The sequence below is a fragment of the Camarhynchus parvulus genome, chromosome 2 (genome assembly GCF_901933205.1).
Source record: "Camarhynchus parvulus chromosome 2, STF_HiC, whole genome shotgun sequence".
Classification (NCBI taxonomy): Eukaryota; Metazoa; Chordata; class Aves; order Passeriformes; family Thraupidae; genus Camarhynchus; species Camarhynchus parvulus.
The window spans coordinates 109,359,404-109,382,823 of NC_044572.1; the positions used below are offsets into that span (position 1 = coordinate 109,359,404).

Here is a 23,420-nt window from a genome sequence, read left to right on the forward strand (position 1 = left end):
CTGCCTTTGTTCTCTGATACGTTGTTTGCAAATTTGTCGTTGGAGGTGATTATTTAAAAAGTAGGATAAGTTTCACTTTCCGTGATCCTTGACAAAAAGTGCTTTACAGTACCCTTTTTTATGGACAGTCTCACTTAAAAAAAAAATTAAGGCACACCATGTTCAGATTTATGCAAGATACTGTCCTATATATAGTTTAAACTGTTGCTTTCCCCCTCTTTTGGTTGCAGACCACTACTGCCCTGGTGAATGTTTAACCCCAGTCTGTGCTCCGAGCAGCATGTCACTGTCAGGGCACAGCTCTTGTAAGGGCTCCATGTCACATAGTGGCAAACAAGGCACATGGGTCAAACAGCAAGGCCTGGAAAGATTAGTTCAAATAACCATTGTCTCTCTGCAGTACTTGAGAAAATATCAGAAAACAAAAGAATCAAATAAAAAGCCTGTGGTTCATTCTTTCTCTCAAACTTTGATCAGGAAATATTGAACTCGTACTCAACAGATTGTTTGTCTTAAATATGCCTTCAAATAGAGAATTAATTGAACTCAAGTAAAACATAGTGTGACCTGAGACCAAAAATTCTTACCTCTGGTTACATGTAAAACACTGAGTTCATAAAGTAGCTCCAGTAGCTTTTAGCTAAGAAAATTCTGTCCCAGCAAAATAAGTGTGCATGCAGTAATGAAACTGGCATTGCTTTTCTTGTTTGGGGCACAGGGGTTGGTAAGTAAAGCATGCTATGTGAAATCTCTGTAGAATTTAGGCAGATAGTCTAATAACGTGTATTTGTGGTTTATGGTATATGAAGAATTGGTTCCTCCAACCATTACCAACAAGTACTGTGTGAGAGCTACCAGTTTGCATTACCATCTGTGTATAAAAACTCCAGTTTCTGTACAAGCCACCACTGCACTTGTATGATTCATAGCTGTTTGAAAGAAAGACTTATTAGTCACCTACTTCATTCCCCTTCCTGTATGGAATTATTTTTTATTGTGCTGTACATTTGCTACTTTTTTGTCAGTCTAATTTTAAATTATCGAAGTAATGGAGCTCCCACTGCTTCCCTTGGGAAAATGTTCCAGAGCATTAACAGATCTGCTGTTAAGAAAGACACTAATTTCCTGATATTATTTTTTCTTTTATTAACTTTACTTCATTGCTCTAATTACTGTCTTCTGCGCATTTTCCCATGTTCTCACTTTGAAACTTAAGCCTTGCACTCTGCAAACATGTCTTGTTTATTTTCAGCTACTATAAACATATCTGAACAGGTAAAACTTAACCTATACAGGCCTTTGTTTGGTAGGAGTAAGGCAATAAAACTGCTAAAATTGGTTCATTTTAGAGCAACACTTCTTTGCAAGAGCTGCAGAAGTAATTACAAACAACAGCTAAAAGCTTCATGTGAACTGAAAGTTGATTTCCTAGGCCACTTTGTAAAAATAATGGTTGCACTGACCTGAATTAGGTAGACAGAGTTCAAGTAAAACCTCGTGTAGACATCGATTTTGATTTGAGTTTTCTAGTTTATCTAGAGGATTGATAGGATACTTCAGGCGGTTGAAGAATTTTCAGTTTCCCAATGGAACTTAATGTCCCATGTGTTTTAGTCCCAAGCTGTTTTAGCACTAACTTTAAGCCAAAGACAGTGTTGGCTCGTGCTGCCTTGCAGTTCTGCCCTGAAATGGATGAAGTGCAGTTGCTGCTCATCACAGGTGTGTGGTACACGATGGTGGTTTATGGTATTCTTTTCTGCTTTGCATTCCCATTGTTACCTCAGATAAGAGACAATAGCTTAGCTCACGTTGTATCAGAACTCATCAGACACTCATTCACCTGACTGCACTTTAAACTCATTTTCAGTGGGTATCAGTTTAATGAAAAAAGTAATTCTTAAGTGGAAATAACCTACAACAAGTTTGTGTTCCTGGATTCTGCATTCTGGAATAAAATCTGGCTTAAAGATGTGGCTTTCCAGTGCCTTGCTCTAAGTATATATACTTGAATGACTCTACTCAACAGAATGCTGAGCAAGTCTTGTATCCACACTTCTGCTGTGAAATTTGCTGTCATTAATTTCCTTGCAAACTTCAGATCACATGAATAGCATTCAGATAGCTTGCATGCTTCCAGCATCCATCTCTTTTCACTCTCTCTTGGACTTGGACTGTATTGCACTGGCCTTGTCCTAACTGCCAGCCCTCTTTCTGCTGAGTTTCTTATATAATTCCAGTTCACAAAACTCCATCTTCTGCATGGGACAAAGTTTCAGCCATGATATCTTACCCTGGATGCCAGCTGGTATAGCATATTAGATTGCTTGTTCTAAAATGTTTCATTTGTCAGTTTTATGAAGGATCTGTCATTCTTTTCCAGGAAGTGTCAAGGTTTTAGATGATACTATTTCCCTAGGAAATGCTTACAGTAGAACTCAAGCATTTTGAAGTGTTTTCTGAGGCTAAATGAGGGCAGGAGCATAAATAGCACTTGATTTTACAGAACACATTCTGTAGTCGTGACTATGGAGAATGAAATAAATACATACAATGCAGAGAGTGGGATGGCAAACAGGGCTCTGCTCCTTGCTCAACGGTGTGTCTCACTTCTTGAAATATTTGCATCTCAAATGGCCACCCTGTCAGGCCTTTGAAGCCAGAGAGAAGACTGCAAATGACATCTCCTGTTGTTTTGGTGTACTCAGTGTTCCTGTCTAAACATCCAGGGAAGACATGAGGGCAACAAGACAGAAGATGATCATGCAGGTAATATAAATAATACAAACTGGCCATCCTAACTTCGGGCATTGCCAGGTTACTCATGGATAACGGAAGGGAGACACTGCGTTCTGAGATAGCAAATCCTAGTGTGCTTTCTTAGCTCCTTTTCTAGAGTCAGCGTGTGGTTTTGTTCTGCAAAATGGAGTAAAATGATAAAACCAAATCAGTCTTTTGGAGTTTGCCCCAAGATTTGCTCATATCAGCATTGCTGAGGTTACTGTGAACATATTATGAGAACTGCAGTCAAATGTTGCAGTCAACCATAGCTTAGTTGCTGAGGCTGTCTTTACCTAGAATACGATCTTACTGCCACTGAGTAATGAATCTGTTCCTTTTGTTAGTTCAAGCTGTTATTTAAAAGGTAATTGCTCTTTTTAAACTATAATTGAATCTTCAGACTTTATCTGATAAAGCTGACTGCAAAATGCATGATCCAGCATTAGGATTATTTTTTGTAGTGTAACTGACCATGCATAAAATTCATGTAGTAAATTAAGCACTGACAAATAAGTATTTTTTCCCCTTTATTCTCAGTGGAGTCTAGGTGAGCAGAACACATGGACATTCCCTATATTTAGCAGTCTTACCAGTCTGTGCTTTAGCAGTCTGTGCTGTAAAGGTAAAAATACGGACTGGGTGTCTTGGGAGTATTTAGTTCTAGTTTATTGTCATCTCACTCAGATCTGTAGATTTCTTGCCAAGAGATAGGCCAAGGTTGAAAATACCTGGTAGGAAGTAGCTGCTCTGCATGAAAAGCAAATATTAGTACAGAGAAAGGAAGTTTTCTGATGCAGTCTTAATAGATAGGTTTGTTGAGATGAACGTCACTTTTGGGATTGTATCAACTGAGGCACGAAGCAGGGACTGGCTTTGCAAATCAGAATGGAAGCCTTACTGTAAAAAGTAGCATAGCAGAGAGTAGGCTGGAATACTGCCCTACACAGAGTTTCCATTCAACTTCAGTCCTACTATACACTACTACATTTGTGTTATATTGTGTCTTTTGCTATGCAGGTTTAATGATCTATAAAAAGCTTTTATATGAATTTGTCTTTGGATGTCTGCTCTAAAATGGTGACTTTACATATTTATATGATGAACTCTACATTTATGTTGACAGATGAATAATTCAGTAGCTCTGAGAAAACAGTAAAAAGTCAACAAAAGCAGAAGAAATGTCTGCAAGACTGTAGAGAGCTGAGATTTCTAACCAGGAGACATAGCTGTCATATTCTGATGTCACGTCTTGATCCTCAGATGTATCCCATGGTGAAGCTGGGTAATAAAAATTTGTGACCTCAGAACCATGAGAAATTAAGATACAAGACAATGACATCACTGGAAGTATGAGGAAAAGAGTGAAATTGAGAAAAGCAGTTGTGAAGATATGTTTATCTACAATCTAAAATACAGAATGGTTTGGGAAAAAATTGCTTATAAAGTAATTTGCTCTCTTAGTTTGCTTCCGGAAGATTTCTTCCTAAGAAATTGTAGAACAGCTCAGTGGAACAATAAAAGCAATTGCCAACCTGGTCTATAGAGAAAAACAAATTTTTTTTTTTAAAGGAAAAAATTAATTCTGTCACTTACTAATAAAGTGTCATATTTTGGATAGAAAAATATTCACTTCCTTTCTCTAAACTTCTGTCAATCTGAAAACTGTTCTGGACTCTTACTGGGAAATTGACATGCAAGTTCTTGAGAGTTGTGTGGCAATATATAGACTACAGATGCAGAGTTTGGGAAGCTATTTTGGTTTGACCATTTGGTTATTTTATGTGCAAACAGTCTTTACAATTAAGTGTATGCGGTACTTCTGTCATGTCATAAATGCAATGACCCTCAACAAAAGAGGTTAATGGCTTTCGTGTCCTAATGCTGTTTGTCCAACAGAGATGTAAAACAGAGCACTAAAGTTGAATTTGTAGTGTTCTTTGTCTTCTTCATAATATTTTTTTAATAAACGGCAGTTGAGAAGGTTTTAGGATATAGGATAAAAATAAATCTCTAATTGCCATCTTCATTATCTTTTAAGTGAAAAATACTTGTGTTCTAGTGAAAAGGACCTTTTTTAATCATATGAAAAGTATTTTGAGAATAATTTAAGGGTAAGTAAATACTTACTACTGATGCAGAATTGTAGTAAGCCACAGCAGAATTTTATTAAGAAATAACTTTATATTTAATAATTATGTTATAAATGTAAACAGCAATAATGGACTTTCAAAGTATGGATCTGTGCCTCTCATCACAGTATGGTAAATGCTGTTATATAAGAAGATGTGCAGGGCTAAAGGGAATGCTCCTGGGACCTGGCAATTAACACATTCTGAGCACACAGCTTTCACAATAGTGCTTACACCACATGTGGCAGAAGCATTAGGAAAACTTGATTGTTTCACAGGGTTTTCTTTTCTAGTCACAAAACTCACAGTTACAGAAGTTCAATTTATGTATGTATTAGAGGGAAAAGCTGTAGGCATTTGTGCATAAAACTATAGGAAGCACATAAATGGTTTTCCTAGCCATAGCATGAAATTTTCAGAGAGGGTCACCACTCCTGCATGACAAACTGTGTGCAGAGTAGTAATTCAGCAGATCACTGGCCAAGGGCTAGAAGAGATTTAGCACTTTGTGTTGGCTCTTCCGCTGCGGTTTTCATGGTTGGAGCCAGCTGCTGCTGGGAATGCTGTGCTCAGGACTGAGGTGGGCTTCTAGGTCCTGTGATCCAGCCCCTAGCCCGCTCCCAGATCTTCCTCTGTGGCAGTCTGTTTGCAGAGGGCAAACATCTCCTCCAAGTGCTGTTTGAAAGGCTGCAGAGGAGTATCTCTGGGTAGCTCCTCTGTCCTTGATACTCCTTCACACGTTTGTTGTCTTCTGTGGAGCCAAGGGCTTTTGTGCTGGAGTTGTGAACCCAGGGGTGAGTCTCAATTCACCTGTAAATCCAGCAGTATTGATGGGAATGGCATGCATACATTCCTTGTAGGACTTAATGAGTGTTCTGTGGAAAAAATCCTTAAATACCACAGGCCAAATATATCCTTAAGTATAAAGTGTTAAATTTAAATAAGCCAAAACATTTTAATTCCTCTACAGGTTGTTTCTATCCCTTATTTTAGCTCCAGTAGCCTTCATCTTAGATCTGACAGCAGTTTAAGATATGCACATAAGTATTTTTGTGCATTTTCAAAATCCAGCAGTAAGCAGTGTCGTGTATCTTGGGGAGCAACTGAAGAGCTTTGTTAGCTGAGTATCACTGCATAATGCAGACATCTTTAGTCTCTTGGGTTTTTAAAGCTCAGATTATTGTTTGCAGTTTTCCATGGACCTGATTCGTGCCCAGTGGTTTTGAAAAAATGTATCAAATGGATGTCAGCAGTACCTGTCCTGCTATTTTGTTAGCCCCTCCGTGTCCCGAGGTGCAGACTTGCAACATCTCGTAAAATAGGAAAGGAATGGGCAAACTGAGGATATTAGTACCACTGTCTGCCCCTGGGAAAGTAAAAATTAAAAAGTAGCAGCCTGTATTAGGTTTACAGTAAAGCTCCTATAAATTGAGCAGCTTTCTCAAGAAAATGGACCCCCGTGCTTCTTGGCTGGCAGGTCTCTCTAGAAGAGCATCACCATGGAAATGGGCTGCCAGTGAGATGGAACAGCAAAACAGATCATCAGCTGCCCCAACCAAATGGCCTGAGGACCAAGAGTACAGGCATGGGTTTTGGCACTTACCCACAGTGACCTCCCTCTCAACAAACCTTTTCTCAGGGCAAAATCTAGTAGAAGCATCCCAAGTAACCTCCCTCACATTACAGGATTTGCTAGAGAGGGGAAGGACCAAGCCTGCAGCCATTATAGTCCTATTTTACTGCCCTGTTAAAAGTGATGCAATACTGCTATTTTTAATTTAATTCTTTTGTGAGAGTGGCGGTGATAAAACAAATTGTTTCTATGCTTCATTCACACACCTAATGGGAGAACAGTGCAAGGGAGCTGCAAACAGTAATCTGCATGAGGAACAGCAGCAAGAATTTCCAAATACACATGCTTGGAGTATGCTGAAAAGCTATAAATTGCTAAGGAATCCACTTTTCATCCCCGTTTCTGGTTGTATCCAAGTATAATTCTTACAAGGGTACCTTGCATCCTGAACCCTTTCAGGTTCATTTGTGCTGTCCTGTGGCTTTCATTGTAAGCCAAAGAACACCTGACTATAAGGTGTGTATATACATGACCTTGTAAAAGGCTCTTTGCTGTTTCAGCTGAGGCAGGAGAGACCACAAGTGAGAGAAAAGTCCTTATCAGGGGCTAGAAAAAGAGACCAGGGCTTGGGCAAATTGTGCCCACAGCCATCCAGATAGAAAGCTAAAGGATTAAAGAGCCCCACAAGCAAAGAGCCAAAGGGCTTGAGTTGCAGGGCCACAGGGAATGATGAACAGTGTGAGAGAGATTTACTAAGCCAGTCAGAGGATTGATGGATTTTATTTCCCTCCAGATTCTTGCATTGAGAGCAGAAGGCTTCCTGGGCAATGTGTGACTACATGTGCTCCAAGAAAAGGAGAATGCAAACTACCAAAAGGCATAAAGGGTAGACTGCTGGTGAACCTCCTGGTAGGTAGGCAGTGAAAGGAATTACATATGCTTGCTGTGGATGCCTGATACTCAAGATTGTGTGCAAGTGGTATCAGTGAGCCATGAGGGTGCCTCCTCTTTGGTGCTTCCTTCATCACGCCACTGCTGTTCAAAAGGACAAACTAATGCAAGAGAGGGGTGATCTCTTAATGTAAATACACCAAAGACCAGAGATGGGTGATTTCTTAATGTAAATACACCTTTCTACATATTATATTGATGTTTGTTCAGGTTGCTGCTTCATGATTAGTTCTGCCAGCTCTTGGTTTCCATATGTCTAAGGAAATGACAGTGTATTCTCAGATTTGCTTCTATTTATACTAATTACATACTAGTAAACCTGTCTACCTGAAGAACAAATGATAAATCATTTTTTCCTCAGTTCTGTGTTGGACTTCTCTATATTCCTAACTATTAAGGCTCCTTTATTTTTTACATTCTTCTATCTTACAAACAGTTATGTAAGTTTATAGTCCTGCATAATTTAGCTGTGCACTTCTTGCATTGAACTCAAAGAGAGGAAATCATGACAAATTCTGTAGGAGGAGGATTTCCAATTATTCAAGGCCTGAAGTGATGAAATTATAAGGAGATTTATATTTTTATTAAGCAAAATCATAGTGTCTCCAGAACATCTCCATTGCATACGAGCTGAAGAAGAAACAGTGTTAGGGTCATGTACCTGAATTCCTTTTTAAAAATGATTATACACAGTTGGAAAATAACATTTAGCACCATAGCACTCAACAAAGGAAAAACCTTTTTCAGTGTCCTACCATTCCAACTGAGCAGGCAGAGGACTCCTTCCAGGGGCTGCAGGTAAAAATCCTGTGTTGGGAATAGTGATCTAGTACCTATGTAGTGCAGCTGCAAATAGAGTTGCTTTTTCTCCAGGTATATGGATTAATTCAGGGAGAGCTCCTGTGTGGTCTGCCATGCCACAGAAAGTCAGGGATAAAGCTAGCAAAGAAAGGAGCCATCAGGCACCGAGATGACAGAGGGTTATGTGCCCACCTGCCTTGTGCCACTGAGGCTGCCAGCGGGCTCTGGCAAAGAGAGGGTAGTTTTGTGCTTAGCAACATGCCTGAAGGTGGAACACCAAGCATGTTTTGTAGGCTGGCTGTGAGATAGAACTTAAACAGTTCTATCTGCTCGGTCATGTCTCTGAAGCACTGATGTGGTCATGGAAATTTGGTAGAGGGGAGTATCATGCCAAGTGCCATGTGTCCTCATTGGCCTTCGTGCTAAGGAGTTGCCAGGTTCTTGGAAGAGAGTTTTATCTTATCCTGCAAAGTTGTGTGGATGGTGCTGTAGAAATTAAAGTTTTTTACTGTAGCCAGGAAGGGCTTGGCATTGTCACATGTTAGGGTCAACTACCCCACAATGTAAGACAAGCTGTCCCTACGTGGCTTTGAGAGAGAAACACAGTGTTGGCTTTGCCTTGGACAGGCAAAAACCCAAAAGTACCAGTCAGAATTATGGGTAAATGTCTTTAAACACAGGGTGCATTCTAACACCCCATTACATTCACGTTTGCCTCCTTCATACCTTTGTAGTCTTATTTCAGTCTCTCCCTGTAGCTCAGTTCCGATCCTAGAGGCCTGAAGTGAATAAATCCAAACATGCTCTATTTAGAGTTCTGCCCCATGGCCAGCACACACGATATGGCATTTCAGAGACTGAGGGAAGTGAGCCACATTTGCTCATGGAAAAAAGAAAGAACTGCAGCAATATAGTGACGTAAGGTTTACCCTGCAGGTTCACCTCGGGTTACAACCGGATCTAATTCAGCATGCTCTTGTCAGTACAGCTTAGTTCAGCTAAACCAAGAAAATACAGTTCAATTCTGCATACAGCTAACTCCCACATAAAGCATCAAAACATTTCCAATCTAATTTTTTTTATTACAGGCTTTTTTTTTTTCCTTTCATTTGAAGAGCTGTTGGGCCTGAATAACATTGGTTTATTTATCTGTTTGGAACCAAATAAAAGTAATTTTATGAGTTTGATTAAAGGGCCATCTCAAGGTAGACGGGAAAAATCACACATTTAAATGAGATGTTCCTACACATCAGATGCTAATGAGGTCACCGAAGAGAACATTATTGTTGGGGGCCTCTACTCATCCCCAGAATGGCTGTTCTCACTGGGAAAAGGTCCTGCCATGCAGTCTTAATCTAGAGCATGTTTTGAAATAGCTCTTTCAGCCAGTGAAGTGCTAAACTGCTTCTTTGTTTTCATCTTAGTAGACTAAGAAAAAAAATGCATGAATTTCACAGCAGTGAGATTTTCTTTATATCTGAAATAACTTTACAGTTTGACTCTTATATACGTGTAGCTGCAAGTTTAATCAGCCAGAGTATGCTGCAACTTCCTAGAACTGCAAATGTGCCTGGTGCAGTGGCAGACCCGAAGTCAAGTTTGTGTTGAACACATCAAGCAGCTCAAAGAAGTAAAATAGTGTATCTTGACCCAGATCTAGACCAAAGTGGTTTTATACACCAAACCAAGTAGAGTTGATGTATGCTTGCTGCCTTAATCTTCAAGTGCTTCTAGCTACTGGCAGTCAGAGCGAAAAATGGTTTAGAAAATAAAGCTTTATGGTACACTCACAATGCTGTCATCTTTTTCCTTAAACAAGCATTTTAGACAGTAATCTTCTGACTGAACTTCAGTGTTAACCAAACATTGGTGTGTTGGATCTGGGCCAGTACATTGTTCCTGACAGTGCTCAGGAACTGGCCAGCTGACAGTTCCGGAATAATGTGACAAGAGGGGATTTTCTTAATCCTTGGGGATTCCCCTTAAGGGTGATGTCTTACTCCCTGACACTTAATCATTGTTTGTACCAGGAAGTATAAGTGTTTGTCTTCTATTGCTTAAAAAAAGCGAGGTTCATTAAGGATTATATTCTTTCTTTTTAAAATAGATGAGTTTCTAATGGGAACATGCAGGTATTCATTAACAGTCTAATTAATATTTTCTTTTATAGTCCTTTCTGGTCCCAATTATATTTTGCTGCAGACAGGTCCATAGGGTAAACTTACATTTTAAGTTCCAAAAGGTAGAACAGAATTTTCCTTAATGTCTTTTAAATTTCTCTGTCAGTTTTAAACTCCTTGTTTAACTTGCATTTCATATCTCTTAATTATTTTGTCTTCTGGCTTCAATATATTCTTTTTCTTTCATTTTGAGAAAATAAATACGGATGTTTATTTTTCCTTATTTTTATTATTTATAATTTTTATACAGGTGTCTTGCATTGCTTTCTCATTTGACTCTTTTGAGTCTTTCTTCATATAGCTGATTTTATGAGGTCCAGAGTGATTTATGTTCATGGGATCTGAATCCTTTCTGTGGCTGCTCTTTTTGCAGCGCTGGCTGCCTGTAAGCATTCCTCATGCCAGATTTACGGGTTTTTGCTTTTTTTTTTTGTTTGCTTTGGTGGAGAGTGTCCCCCCCCCCCCCCCCCCTTGAATTTCGAGCAATTTGCTTGACATTGCCAGTGTCATCAGAAGTGGTATGAGCCGAGTTCAAACAGGTGGTACCGTCGGGCTGCTGTCACAGGGGATGAGATCATACATTCATTCTGTCTCCGTGATGGATTTGTCTAACTCTCTCCAACTTGAGCTGACTTTGATCCCATATAATGAAAAGCCTTAAAATAGAAAGTGGAAGGGAACAGAGAGGAGCTTTAATTATTTACTGGCTGGGTTGAATCCATACCTTTTGTAAAGAGACTTCTTTTGTTGTTTTTTGGTCTATTCAGTTTTCATTAAGCCAAATTTAAAACTTTATGTTCAGCATTGGTTCAGATTCTGGGGCTGATTAAAGAGGCTTTTGAAGCAAGGTGCATTTTCTTTCAACTCAGTTGAAAGAAAATTTTTTCCACTCACTAAATGGAATTAAAATGTTACTTGAACGGTGTTCAATATGTAGTCCCAGTAGTGCTAGGAGGTCAAAGGTACTCCAAGTTTTAGTTGCTCTGAGCACCTAGAAACATGACACCCACCTTAAAACTACTGAAGGCTGTGCAGACAAAGCAGCTGAGAAGTGGGAGGGAGGAAGTAAACATGTCGATTACTAAACTGACAAAACAAACCTGTGGTATAGCTGAGACCTGGTCAGGTCTCTACCACTGCTAACGTGGTGTTTAACGACAAGCCCTGCCCCAGTGACCTCTCAGGTAATGCCTGAGCAGCAGGGGCATGATACGCTGGTCTCCTGCCTGCACTTCAGAGTGGCATTCCCGGTTACAAATGTGGACCCTGCCTCTCTGAGCATTTTGCTAGTGTATGTGTCTTTGCCCTTCTCTGGAAACAGCAGAGATGTCATCTCCCTCGTGGAGCAGGAGTTAACGCAGGGGCAAGAGTACAGCTCCTTTGTGAGCATCTTGCCCTGGCAGGTTGTGCAGGAAGAGGCCGGGTGCCATCCCAAACCCATCTTCTTCTCTGGAGGCTGGAAGGTGCCTCTTGAGGGCATGAGGGCAGAGGACAGGCTTTAGGTGCCCCACTTCCTTGCATCATTACACTCAGAACTAGCGACAACCTTGCCGCTACCTCTGTAGTCTTAAGCAAAAAGCTTGCCTGATTTATTTCAGAAGCTGCTGTCTTCATGGTGTGCATGTCTGTAAAATCTGCATGCTTGAGTTGAGGCTCAAGGAACCCCAGTGCCTATCAATATCACTGCATCCTCAACTCCCTCACAAGAATAGACAGTAATGTGAAAGATAGTGATGGCTCAGAGAAATGTCCTTGCTTTATCCTCACTCTCTCAGTGCCTGTGGATACGTTAGCAGACTACTGTACATAGGGGAAAACATGCCTTTAATAGTTCTGTCTCAGCTGCTGTTAATTTGATTTCCCTCAGGTAGTCAGTGTTGTCACAAAGTCCTGGAGCAAGACTTTTTGTAGCAAGAAGTACAAATAATTTACACTGGAATGTCTGAGGCTCTTGGATAAAGCATGTGCTTTTCTGAACAAAGGAAAAAAAACCAGTAATTTCTTTTATTTGGGGATAAATATGATGAATTCAGTGAGATGGATGGAGGTGCTATAAAAAGGAGCAGCTTTGTGCCATCTGACAGTGAGGTTATGACCAGAGCTGTGCTTGGTCTCTGTGCCTCACACTTGGTATATTTGTGGCTGTTCATCATGAAACTTAACAGGACAATGTCAAAATGATCTGTAATTATGACTGGCTTGCTACAGATAAAATGTTATATAGTATCTCAGTTTTCCATTGGAAGTTGTTATATTTCAGCTCCAGTCCAGCTTCTTCTTTTCATATAACTTAGGCAGTTGGAATTAGCTACACTGTGTCAGTCCTGAGGTCAAACTGCATTTGTTTGCATTTATGAAAATCTGGAGTGCTGCCTTTGAAAAGAATGGGCTTCATTCTGCCCCAAATTGCCATGTCCCATTCTTTTGCTGGAGTCATTCATTTAAGGGTAGAATTTTTCAGCAGGACTCACTACTGCTGCAGCATTCTAATACTACTGTAGTATTGCATGGCTCATATAGCTTCACAAAAACTAAAATGAAAGAATTTAGAGCAGAATTAGGTCATGAATTTGATCAAGTGCATTTGAAAATGCCATGCTAATTATTCACAACTTTAAAATTACTGAATGGATTTCTTCCAAATTTGCTCTATTTCATAGATTCCATTGACATTTAAATATAATTCATTTTATCACCGTGTTATATCATAAAGACTGGTTTCCCGTATTTTCATTAACTGGTAGATGTTCTGTAATATAGGAGGAAGTAATACATAGAGAAAAAAAGTGAATGCAGTCTCCTCTGTTAACACTGCCTTTCTAGAACTCACGGAATAATTTTTTTTAGTCTCATATTGCTATTAGGTAGGATTGTTTTGTTTCTGGTTCAAGTTTTGTAAAGTTCCTGAGATTCTCCAGAAGGTTTAAGATGAGTGTATGGCTGAATTTTCAAAGCCCTAACCTTGCACTCCAGCCTTTCATCCCCTCTTTTATTATGGAAAGTGTCCACTTTTCCTGAAGGTGCTGATTCTTCTCATCATTCCTCCCAATTCTGATGAGTGTGCACCTTCTCAGAGAAAAAGTGCTTGAGCGACATTTCTTCCTTTGAAATGGTTTCTTCTCTAGCTTGGATTTCCATAAATTAGTGCTAAGAGGAAAGTGTGGAGTAACTGAAATATTGCTATGAAGATTGCAGAAAGCACATTGTAATGTTTGAATGTCTGAGAATATGTACTTTCCTTGGGGTACAAGTTTTCCCTGTGTTCAAACAAATGCTTTCATGGCAGGTGCTAATGTCTTCCATAGGTGGTATCCAGTTCTGCCAAATTCTCAGCCCTCAGAACAAAGATTACATGGTGGAATTATTGACTGCAGTTTTGTTCAGGTGGTCTTTGGTTAGGGAAAAAAAAACATTCTCTAGAACAATCAGATTGTTAATTGCCACATGATTAATTGACTTCATTACCATAAGCCACTTTTCCCCTTTCCTTTCTGCTTTTTTTTTTCCCTGTGCTCCCTGTTGTTTAGATGTGGCTGGCACTGATGTGACTCAGGATGGTCTGGTTTCCCCCTTTGCTGGGTTTTTTTTTTATTCCCTGTGTTCCCTGTTGTTTAGGTGTGGCTGGCACTGATGTGACTCAGGGTGGGCTGTTTTCCCCCTCTGCTGGGGGTGTTGCCAGTATTCCCTAATTGTTGGGATCTTTAGCTTGTCAGAGTGACCCCGAGAAGAGTTCGAAAGTCTCTTTTCCCAGCCCGATGCTTGAAGAAGGAGTTAGAGCTCTTCATTTCTCAGTCTCAAGGTTGTTTATTGTGTCTTATCTATAAAAAATTTTCCGCTGCCCTGCTGAGGTCTGTCCAGCAGGACAGTTCCAGGCACTCTGCCTGTCCCTGGGGCAGTGGTATGTCTTTATACCAAAAACTATGTATACAATGTTTACAATTACTTTCCAATAACTATCACCTATGTTAGACAGTGAGATTCTACTCTAAACCAATCTAAAAGTGCCAACATCACAACAGAAGATGGAGGCCAAGAAGAAGAAGAAGGAGAAAGGCTGGACACACCCAGTTCCCTCCATCTTGCCTCCTGAACCCCCATACCAGAAACCCTAAAATCTACTTTTCCACCCCATGATAACTTCACTATTATTCTACCTAAACTGTTGTGGCTTGCTGATCTTCATATAAGGTCGGTAATTTGCTCCACGGGTCATAATCAAAACCACAGGTGTTGTGGGCTCTGTGCCAGGGCTTCTGAGCCCCCTGGCAGGGGTCCTGGCCATCCTGGACAGCCAGAGGGATGTTCTGGTTCCCACACCTAATGTGGGACTCGGCTGCTGCCCTGCCCAGGGAGCTTCCTGGGCTTTTCTCTGGGGCTGATCGCAACACCCATCCAAATCCTAAGATGAGCTCATGGTCTAAATACGTGTCCCAGAGCGAGGTGATGGTGCCAAGGAGAGGCTTTGTTCCCCTGTTCTGGGAGCACTAGTAAAGCCCTGGCAGGTACAGAGCCAAGGAGATTTGCTGGGTGGGACACGCAGGTCCGTGCCGTGTCATCTCCCGGGTGTGGTGGCACGTTCTGCCTCCTCAGCAGCGGCTTCACCTCTTCCCGCGGCCTGTGCTACCTGCAGGCCGCGCTCAGAGCTGCCGTGCCTTATCCGGGCTCTCGGCGCTGGCATTTGGGATTTCTGCACAGGATGGGTACAGCAGAGGGAGCAGTAGAACAAGCTTCTCCCGGGCTGTCTCACCCTGCGTGCTCCCGGCCCAGCGCAGCCCCTCGGGCCGATCCGCCCTCCCTTCCCGTGCCTGTGCTCCTGCACCGGGACCCCGAGCCTGAGGGGTGCGGGCATCCCCCGCGGGCGGCGGCTGCCGTGGGCCAGCCCAGGGAAGGAGTGGGGTTTGTGAGAGGGGGGGACACCTCCCCCAGCCCTGCCGGGCACTGGTGCGGCTCAGAGAGCGAGTCAGGCGCTGCTGCCTTTTACATAACTGATCTGATGGGATTCCTGGTGGTGGTGGCCTATATATTAATGCTCCAGCTCTCATTAGCAGTTTCTGAGACTTCCAGTCCTCCTTCCGTGTTCTTGCTGTGCATTTTTTCTTTATCGAGAAAAAAATAAGTAATTTCCTTTCTTTTCCAAGTTTTTTGTCCGGAGGGTGAAATAACACGAGTTTTATTTGAGAGCAGGAGGGTTTTTTGGTGGGATGTGGGATGAATGAAAGAGGATTGTTCCTACCTTTAGCTCAATTGAACAGAGAATCTGTTTCATAGATTATCCTCTTCCAGTTCTGGAAAAAGTGTATGCGCCACTCCAGTCACAGTCAAGTCTGCCTGCATGCACACTTGACACAATGGCTGAATTTCCACAAAAACTTGGGGTTGCCCATCCAGGCAAATATAAAGAGAGAGCGTTTGTGGCATTTTTGTAAAGTAACTTACTGTAAACCAATTTCAGTGCAAAATTTAGCACTCCAATGAAGAAACCAAGGTGCTGGAGTGAGACAGGCTAACATAGCCATTTCTATAACAAAAATATCAATTTATAATAATTTCAGGAATAAGGACTTTGTTTTCAAGTGAATGTTGTGACAAGTTTGGTGTTGTGATCTTTACTTTCACAAACGTTTCACTTTTCCTGTTCAAGAACAGGATGCAATGAGCTCTGTTAATTAGCACTGTGTGCTACCTTTTGTATACTTGGTTAGACCAGACATAAAGCCTTTAAAGCAGCAGAAGGTTCTTATCATTGGGAAGACAAAGAGCATCTTCTGCTGGAGCAAAGACTCTGTCATGAATCTTTGTAGCTGGCATGTGGGCTGTTTGTTTATTTTATTCTCAGAGTTTGGCTTTTTAAGGGAACACAATCATGCTATGTTTGTTTGTCTCACAGTCCTGGCCACAGCCAGTAATTTTGAACTCACTAGACACCTTCTGCTAAATTAAACACCTAGGAAGAAATCTCAGCTATACTGATTCTCCTTGATTCTCCTGAAGTGGAATCCAAGGTGTCAACCCAAAAAAGAGCAGGACATGCAACATTCCCCCCCCTGAAGCAACTCCTGCCTGTGCTGGCTGCTCAGACTGAGCACACACAGCTCTGAATCAAGCTGCACAACCTGCTTGCTGCTTTTTCCACAGGTAGGGAGAAAATACAGAAGGGGAAGTGGAAGGGAGTTGGGAATACTGGTAATTGAGGGCAGTATCTAGAAGAACAATCATGGAGGCCTGGGGAAATTAAAAGGATAATTGTGAAGGTGGGCAGTGCAGGTTGGCTGCATGAAGCTGGATACAGAGGTGGGCAGCTCTCCTGTCCTGAGAGGCAGGAGTGGTCATGAGAGTTTAGAGCAAACAGGGATTACTGTTGTTGGAAGCAATATATAGCAGAGGATCATAAATCTTGAGGAAGACAATCTTCATTAGGGGCGCTGCTCACTGAGCGACCTAAATGAACTATAGCTGTCACTTCAAACCTTGAAAGTTCAGCATTTTCAGGTAGAGGACAAATAATAGATGATAGTAGAAAGTCTGAAAGCAGCCTTTTTATTTATCCAGGAGCACTACCAGTTCCAGAAAGACTTTTCCAGGCCTCAGCACTTTGTGGGCTTAGGTTTACCTGGGTTTTTTTTCTTTTTAGAAAAATATTTTTCAGTCTGGTAAAATTATCCATTTACCCACGAAACTTCATTTTGTAGAAGTTGCTCTTAATTTGATTATATCTCAGATCCTAATTTTGTTGATCAATTTGGGCACCTCACAAAAAAAGAGTAGTCTTTCTCCTGTATTTAGTGTAAAGATAAATGGAACCAGAATTGTTCTAGTTCTCCCCTTAGGTATTTTTCAATTAAGCTTGAAAATGCATCTGGTAAAGGCAGGGGCACAGAGTTTTTCAAAAGTTGCTTAAGGCTTCATAATTAATGTTAAAACTTTGTTCTTGTGTACAAATATAAAGCCAAAGTCTTCATATCCTGGCTCCTGTACATGTGACATATATGATGATAAATAGTGGTCTAAGCCATGAGTTCATACCAAGAACTCTTACTAAAAGTATAAATACAGAGGACATAGCAAAAAGAAAGACATGTTTAAAGAATAGATTTTTTTTCTTAATTTAGTAAAATGCAATGGCCGAAAATATTATTTATTCCTGAAGCTTCAATTTGTAACCATGGATGATCTCCCTTCTTTCCCTGTGGCTTGAATCACAGAAACAGAGAAATCAAGAACAGAAAAGCTGGCACAGAAAGTCCTCTGTTGCTGCAAAAATGGTCATGGAGTATGCATTAAGTGCATTCCCCATTTACTTCATTAATGCTTATTAAGAATTCAAACAATTTGCATGTGTTTTACAAATAGCGGAGCTAACCCATCTGAACATGTTCAATGACTGAGCTGCCTACCATTACCCAGGGAGCCTCATGGCAATGGCAGGAGAGTTGTGCCCAGACCAGGGAGACCAGGGCAGTGTTTTGCCCTGGGTGAGTCCATGTCCATCTTCTGCATTTCCTTCCAGGACAGGTGTATCCTGCTGTGTTGGAGGCTGCATGGCGGGGGGCAGCAAGGGAGTGGGTGCTTGGGAGCTGCACCAAGAGCCCCCTGTCCCCACTGCTGCAATAGCTGTCCCCCTTCTCTTTAAGGAAAAAAAAAAGTGGTAGGCAGGAGAGAAGCAGCACACGGATCAACACTTGGCCAAACCCCACCTGCAGGACCATTTTGGAGAGGGTGTAAGTACATAGCTGAGTAGCCTTGGCTGTAGGTCAGCTGGGGCAGTGAGGGCTGTGCAGGTTGAATAATACTGAATAAACAGTGCTGAATCCATTGTGACGGGCAGGAACTCCATGTCTGCCAGTGCAATTACAGCCCCTACTCCAGAGCTCTTACTCTTGGACAAACCTGTGCTGAAATATCTGCAGAGGTTAACAAGATCATGCCAAAGAGGAAGAAATACTCTTGAGTAAGACCTAGAAAGATTGAGCCCGTAGGGTAGAAGATGTTGCTTGTCCCAGTAAGCCCAAATCTTAAGACTGCCAAGACTAAAGAATTGAAGACACTGACAGACAAGGAGAGACAAAGAGCAAATTCTGTGCATGTTAAAAATAGCTAAACATGAAGGGACAGATCATGCCTCTTAGGCACTTGGCTAAATTGGGAATGGGTAGGAAGTCACATGGCTCCAAACACGTTACCTCTTTACACTTGTCACTGGTACCAAATCACTCTCCCCTCTCTGCCACTCCCTTGTCTGCTCCTATGCCAGCTCCAACTTGAGCTCCCACTCCTCCACAAGAACTTACTATTAATATGTTTTCATAGATCTCAAATCTAATGCCACAGAAGTCCCTGATGTGTTTCACTTGATGCTGGCTGTAAGCAGCAGACCCTGCTGGGAGAGCAGTATTCCCTGTCACAGCAGTGGTAAATCTTGCAGCTGTACACTTTGTGTTGCACATTAGACCCTGGTATTACTGCACAGCTCTTCATCTGAGGAAACTGGACACCTCTCTTCTCCTTTGGCTTGTGTGATACGGTTTTTGGACATATGACCTCTGGCTGTCTCATTCATGGGATTGGGATCATGCTGTCCATGTTGACATCCAAGGTTTCCCAGTAACTTCGAGCATCACTTTCCAAAGCTCTTCCCCTCCCCATACTCTTAGGTTTTTAAATACCCTCTTAGGAGGCACAGGAAGCAAACAGTGGCCTTTTAGAGGATTCAAAGCCAAATCTCTTTTCCCTCTGTATCTACTAAGGGAAACGCACAAGCTTAGATAAAAGCGTGGATGTACTTCCGTGGATTTCCCTGCCATTGTTTTCCCTAACACTTAAGCACTCTCTAGAGGTGGTTTGAAGTCCTATAAACTGCTCAGTCCTAATCCTTCCTGTTCATGACTTCATTTCTGAATTACCACATTTGTCCATCATACCTTCTTCCACGGGGAGCTTCTTTCTTCCTTCCTTGTTGCCCTAATTAGAAGGGAGCCCTCAGCCACAAAGGCACAAAGACTTTTCTTTGTTCTTTTGTCTCTCTGAGCGTCTTAAGCACTGAATGTTAACAGTTGGTCTCTGCTTCTAGTGATTGTCTGTACTTCAAGGCTGACATCTTTACAAACAGTTGGGAAAAAGAATGACTTGATGTACATACTGCATTGTACGAAGTTGCGAAGTTGCACCATTTGAACGGGAATTCTCTGGCTCTGATTTTCTGTGCTCTGAGGGATTTATAAGCCAGCAGTGTTAGAGGTGGCTCTGTCAGAAAGCAGTGCCAGACAAGGCAGCTTTCCTGCAGTTCGCTGCAGCTCCTCAACCTGAGTAATAGACACATGCCCTGAACTGTTGTATCAGGAATCCTGAGAAAAAGCAGTGAAGTGACTTGACTTATTCCTCATCTGACAGGAAGTCCATGGCATGTTTAGCTGGAGATTTTAACGCGCTCTGTAAGGCAGGTATTGAACATAATGGGGTCTGGCTTTGCTAATAGTAACAAATGTTAGTAATTCAAAAGAAATCTTTCAACTTTCTGAGAGTTGTCAGCTGATTTGTTATTTAATGTTTCTGTGCTGCTGGCAACACTTCCAGGCCCACAAACCTGACCTCAATCCAGGTTAAGAAGAGCTCTTGCCTTTCAGTGTATGCAGACTGACCATGAACATTATTGTGGAGTTACTATTTTTCACCAGACTATATATGATATATGTGTTCTTAAACACACTTATTTTTATGCATGTTATCAAGCAGGCAGGAGATGTGGAGACTTTCTTAATATGCCCTATGATACAGCCCTTTGGCTGACTTTCTTCCCCCCCTTGAGGCCTTTCCAAGTTTGACCAGTTTCCTTCATTAGCCTGAAGCAAATGCTTGATCACTTTTACTACTGTATCAGTCCAGCCTCTCAACATTGGCGTTCTGAAAAGTATAATGCCCCATGAAATCAGGCATTGGCAAGGCATTTTCAAACCGTGTTTTCAGCCAAGGGATTCTGGGCACAGCTTGGCTTTGCCCCCTCTGCCCCAACCTGTGCTCACTGCTTGCTTGGCCGCATCCCTGCAACCCCCTCTTGGCAGCAGCTTAGACAAAGGCTGAAGATTCCAAGAAAAGAGACACATTTACCAAGTTATTTTGTTTGAATTGGTGTGACTGGCAATTGGTATTTTCCTGTTGCAACTGAAAGTGTTCAATAATTCATACATTTTACATAAAGTCTTGCGGCTTGTTCCACTCCCACCCATGTCTGAGATAAGGCAGACTTGATGGCAGGCAATATTCAACAGAGTATGCGTTTGAGCATTAAAATCTCCTGCTTCAAAATGCTGATCTTAAGAGTCAGGGGTTTATGTCAACACTAGCAACCTCTGGTAGGGGTACGGACTTTTGGAGTTAGATGGAAGGAGTTTTTCCCCCACTTCAGTCACCTAGAATTCTATCATTAATCTGTAGTAGTTACTTCATAGTCTAAACAACATTGCAATGCATTCTTACTGTAAGGAGCCACGGACTAACAGTGAAGTTTAAAAGCTTCATAGTCAAGATCTGGTACAAAGTTTATTATATATTTTATTTTGGGTTAGGTTTGTTGGTTTTTTTTTGTTAAAATGGCCTTCCTCCATAAAGCTGCCTGTGCAGTCGGTCGGAAGTGCTGTGAGCTTGTAGATGTGTCTCTGCGGACCCTCCGTGCAGCAGCGGGTGAATTGCTGCCTTGCCCCAGCCCTCCAGCTCGTGTTGCCCGGGCTCCCCTGCGGAAGATGCACCCCGGGGGTCCCACTAAGGACCGCGGCTGGGTCGGTGGCGCTGGGGCTCAGGGATCCTGCCTGAGTGGGCACAGGCTGTGATTCCCGGTACCTGCCCCGATTTCCGAAGGCTCCGTGAAGCGCTGCTCGTCGGGCCGCTGGCCCCGGTGCCCGGCGGGCGGGCGGCTCCCTCAGACGTGGGCGGGCAGCCGGGGCTGGAAGCCCATGAAATCCTGCCAGCCAACCCCCTCTGTGTGTGTGAGTGTGTGTATTTGTGAGGGGAGGTGGGGATGGGGCAGATGGGGGTGGAGTGGCAGCTTGGGAGGATGGGAGGGAGGGAGGGAGGTGGAGGGATAGAGGAGGAGAGGGGGCAGGGTGCCTGCGATTGGTAAAGCTCCGCGAAGGCATCTGCCAGCAGGACTTCAGAGGAATGTGAAACCAAATCGTTTAGAAGTTAAAGATAGACGCAGAATACACAGCATCTTGAGCCAAGGTTTAAATTCATCTCTCTCTGCCTGGCTTCTCGCAAAGTTCTGCTTGTCAGCTTGCCTCTGGCTCCTCTAGCAGCTGTAATATTCCCTAAAAAAGTAACATCATTCTGGATTCTTGGGAATTACTAAGGTGGCAAAAGAGATCATGGTGCATACAGTGGGGTAAGTAGGAAACTTGCCTCTGCATTTGCTGGGGTAGTTCCTCTGGGCTTTCCTGCTGCCTTCAAAGCACTCTGGCAGTTCCTCTAGGATGAGATGGATACTTAAATAATGCTTACCCCGGGCGATTTAGTCTCCCGTTTTCCCCATATGGAGCATTTGAACTTTATTCCTCTGTGAAGTGTTAACTTTTCTTGGCATACCTAGGGAGTCTTGGGCTTTATTTTGCCATTATGGTTTGGAGTGCTGTGTTCCCAACAGATGATTTTTGTTATATACCTTTGCTCTTCGTTAGTGGGACATGCTGTTTGAAATGTTGCTTATTATTACAAAGTTGAAAAGCAAGTTGTTTTCCACGTTAGAGAGGATGTAATCAATGTTTGCTTGCTTGTTTGGCCATGGTTTCATTTGCAAACTATTTCCTCATGGGCGAATTTGATCACAGCACAGGGTTAATTAAATTTAACCTTCACGTTTGTTTGTTCCCAAATAATACTTTTACTGGGAGTTTGATTTTTTTTTTAAGAAAAAACAACAATCATTTTGGCTATAATTTTCTTTGAACAAAGTCCTTCTAGCAGTAATTTAAAAATCTGTGCATTCTCCTGATAGTCGTCACTTAGATAGTGAATTTCTGAGTAAAAAAAATAATTTAGACTATCATGTTCTTTCTAGAACTTATCAGAAGTAATTTCAGTATCTGGCAGATATATTGCCTCATTGATCAATGTCTTTTTCAGGCAGTTTCTGAAACATTTCTGGGGAAATTGTTGTGATCCTATATCCAAAAGGATTTTAAAATACAGCAACTCATTTGGAAGTTAGATATACTATTTGTTATATAGCAAGAACTTGTAGTCTGAGAGTTTCATCTGAATCTGGGCTTTGAGTGTGTGCTGTCTAAATGTCAGCATTGTTTATACCATTTTTTCTGGGCATGTGTGTTTTACACTCATAGTAGAGGAGCTCCTAACTTAGGATCTGGTGTCAGCTCTCCCGAACATACTCAGAATTCCTGACGTGTTAGTACTGCCCATAATAACCATAGGAAATAGGTGCTCTCTGCGGATAACTGAGACGCCTGACATTTTTGGTTATGGATATCACTGCTCAAGAGATGCATATAATGGCAGTGTGTGTCATGCAAAATACGTGAAAGTGGGTGAACTAAAATAGAAACAGTTCCTCTGTTTCAGGGAAAGATGATGTGTCTGGTATCTTTTGGTATCTTTCTGGCATTTGATGGAGTTCATCCCTGTTGGTCAGCTTGCCTGAATTTTGCAAAACATTTGGGTGCATTTGGATGAGCAAATCTGCTGTAAAGTGATTTTTGTGGGATTAAGTGTAGGGTATGGAGAAGAAAGATATAGATAGATAAGCTTTAAGGTAAATCTGGCACAAAAAACAGATGTAGGGGTGAGAAATGAAGTCCAAGCCAGTTCTTTTACAGTTTGTAGTAGCTGGGTGTTCTTTTAAGTAACACTGAGTAGCTCAATGCCTCAATCCTGGGCTAAATTTCCAGGCCAACAGTTGCTTACATGAAAGAATTTTTTTACATTATATCAAGGAATTACTGTAATATTTGTTTAGGTATTGAAGTGGAAGACCTTTGAGACAAAAAATGTCAAGATGAGTAAAAC

The 23,420-nt window shown here is 41.8% G+C and overlaps 1 protein-coding gene across 10 annotated transcripts in view; it reads left to right on the forward strand.

Moving 5' to 3' along the window:
- DTNA (dystrobrevin alpha) overlaps positions 1–23,420 on the forward strand; it is a 223,663-nt gene that overhangs the window by 21,780 nt on the left and 178,463 nt on the right. For 4 of the 10 annotated variants that reach the window (XM_030971770.1, XM_030971771.1, XM_030971772.1 and 1 more), the window contains exon 1: positions 21,504–21,783. The exons of 1 other annotated variant lie outside the window; for it this stretch is intronic. In XM_030971770.1, coding sequence (XP_030827630.1) covers positions 21,767–21,783 — 17 coding nt within the window. In that variant the 5' untranslated portion in view covers positions 21,504–21,766. Of the gene's footprint in view, positions 1–21,503; positions 21,784–23,420 lie in introns of those variants that run through there. 5 more of the 10 variants (XM_030971773.1, XM_030971774.1, XM_030971769.1 and 2 more) reach the window with 2 other exon arrangements.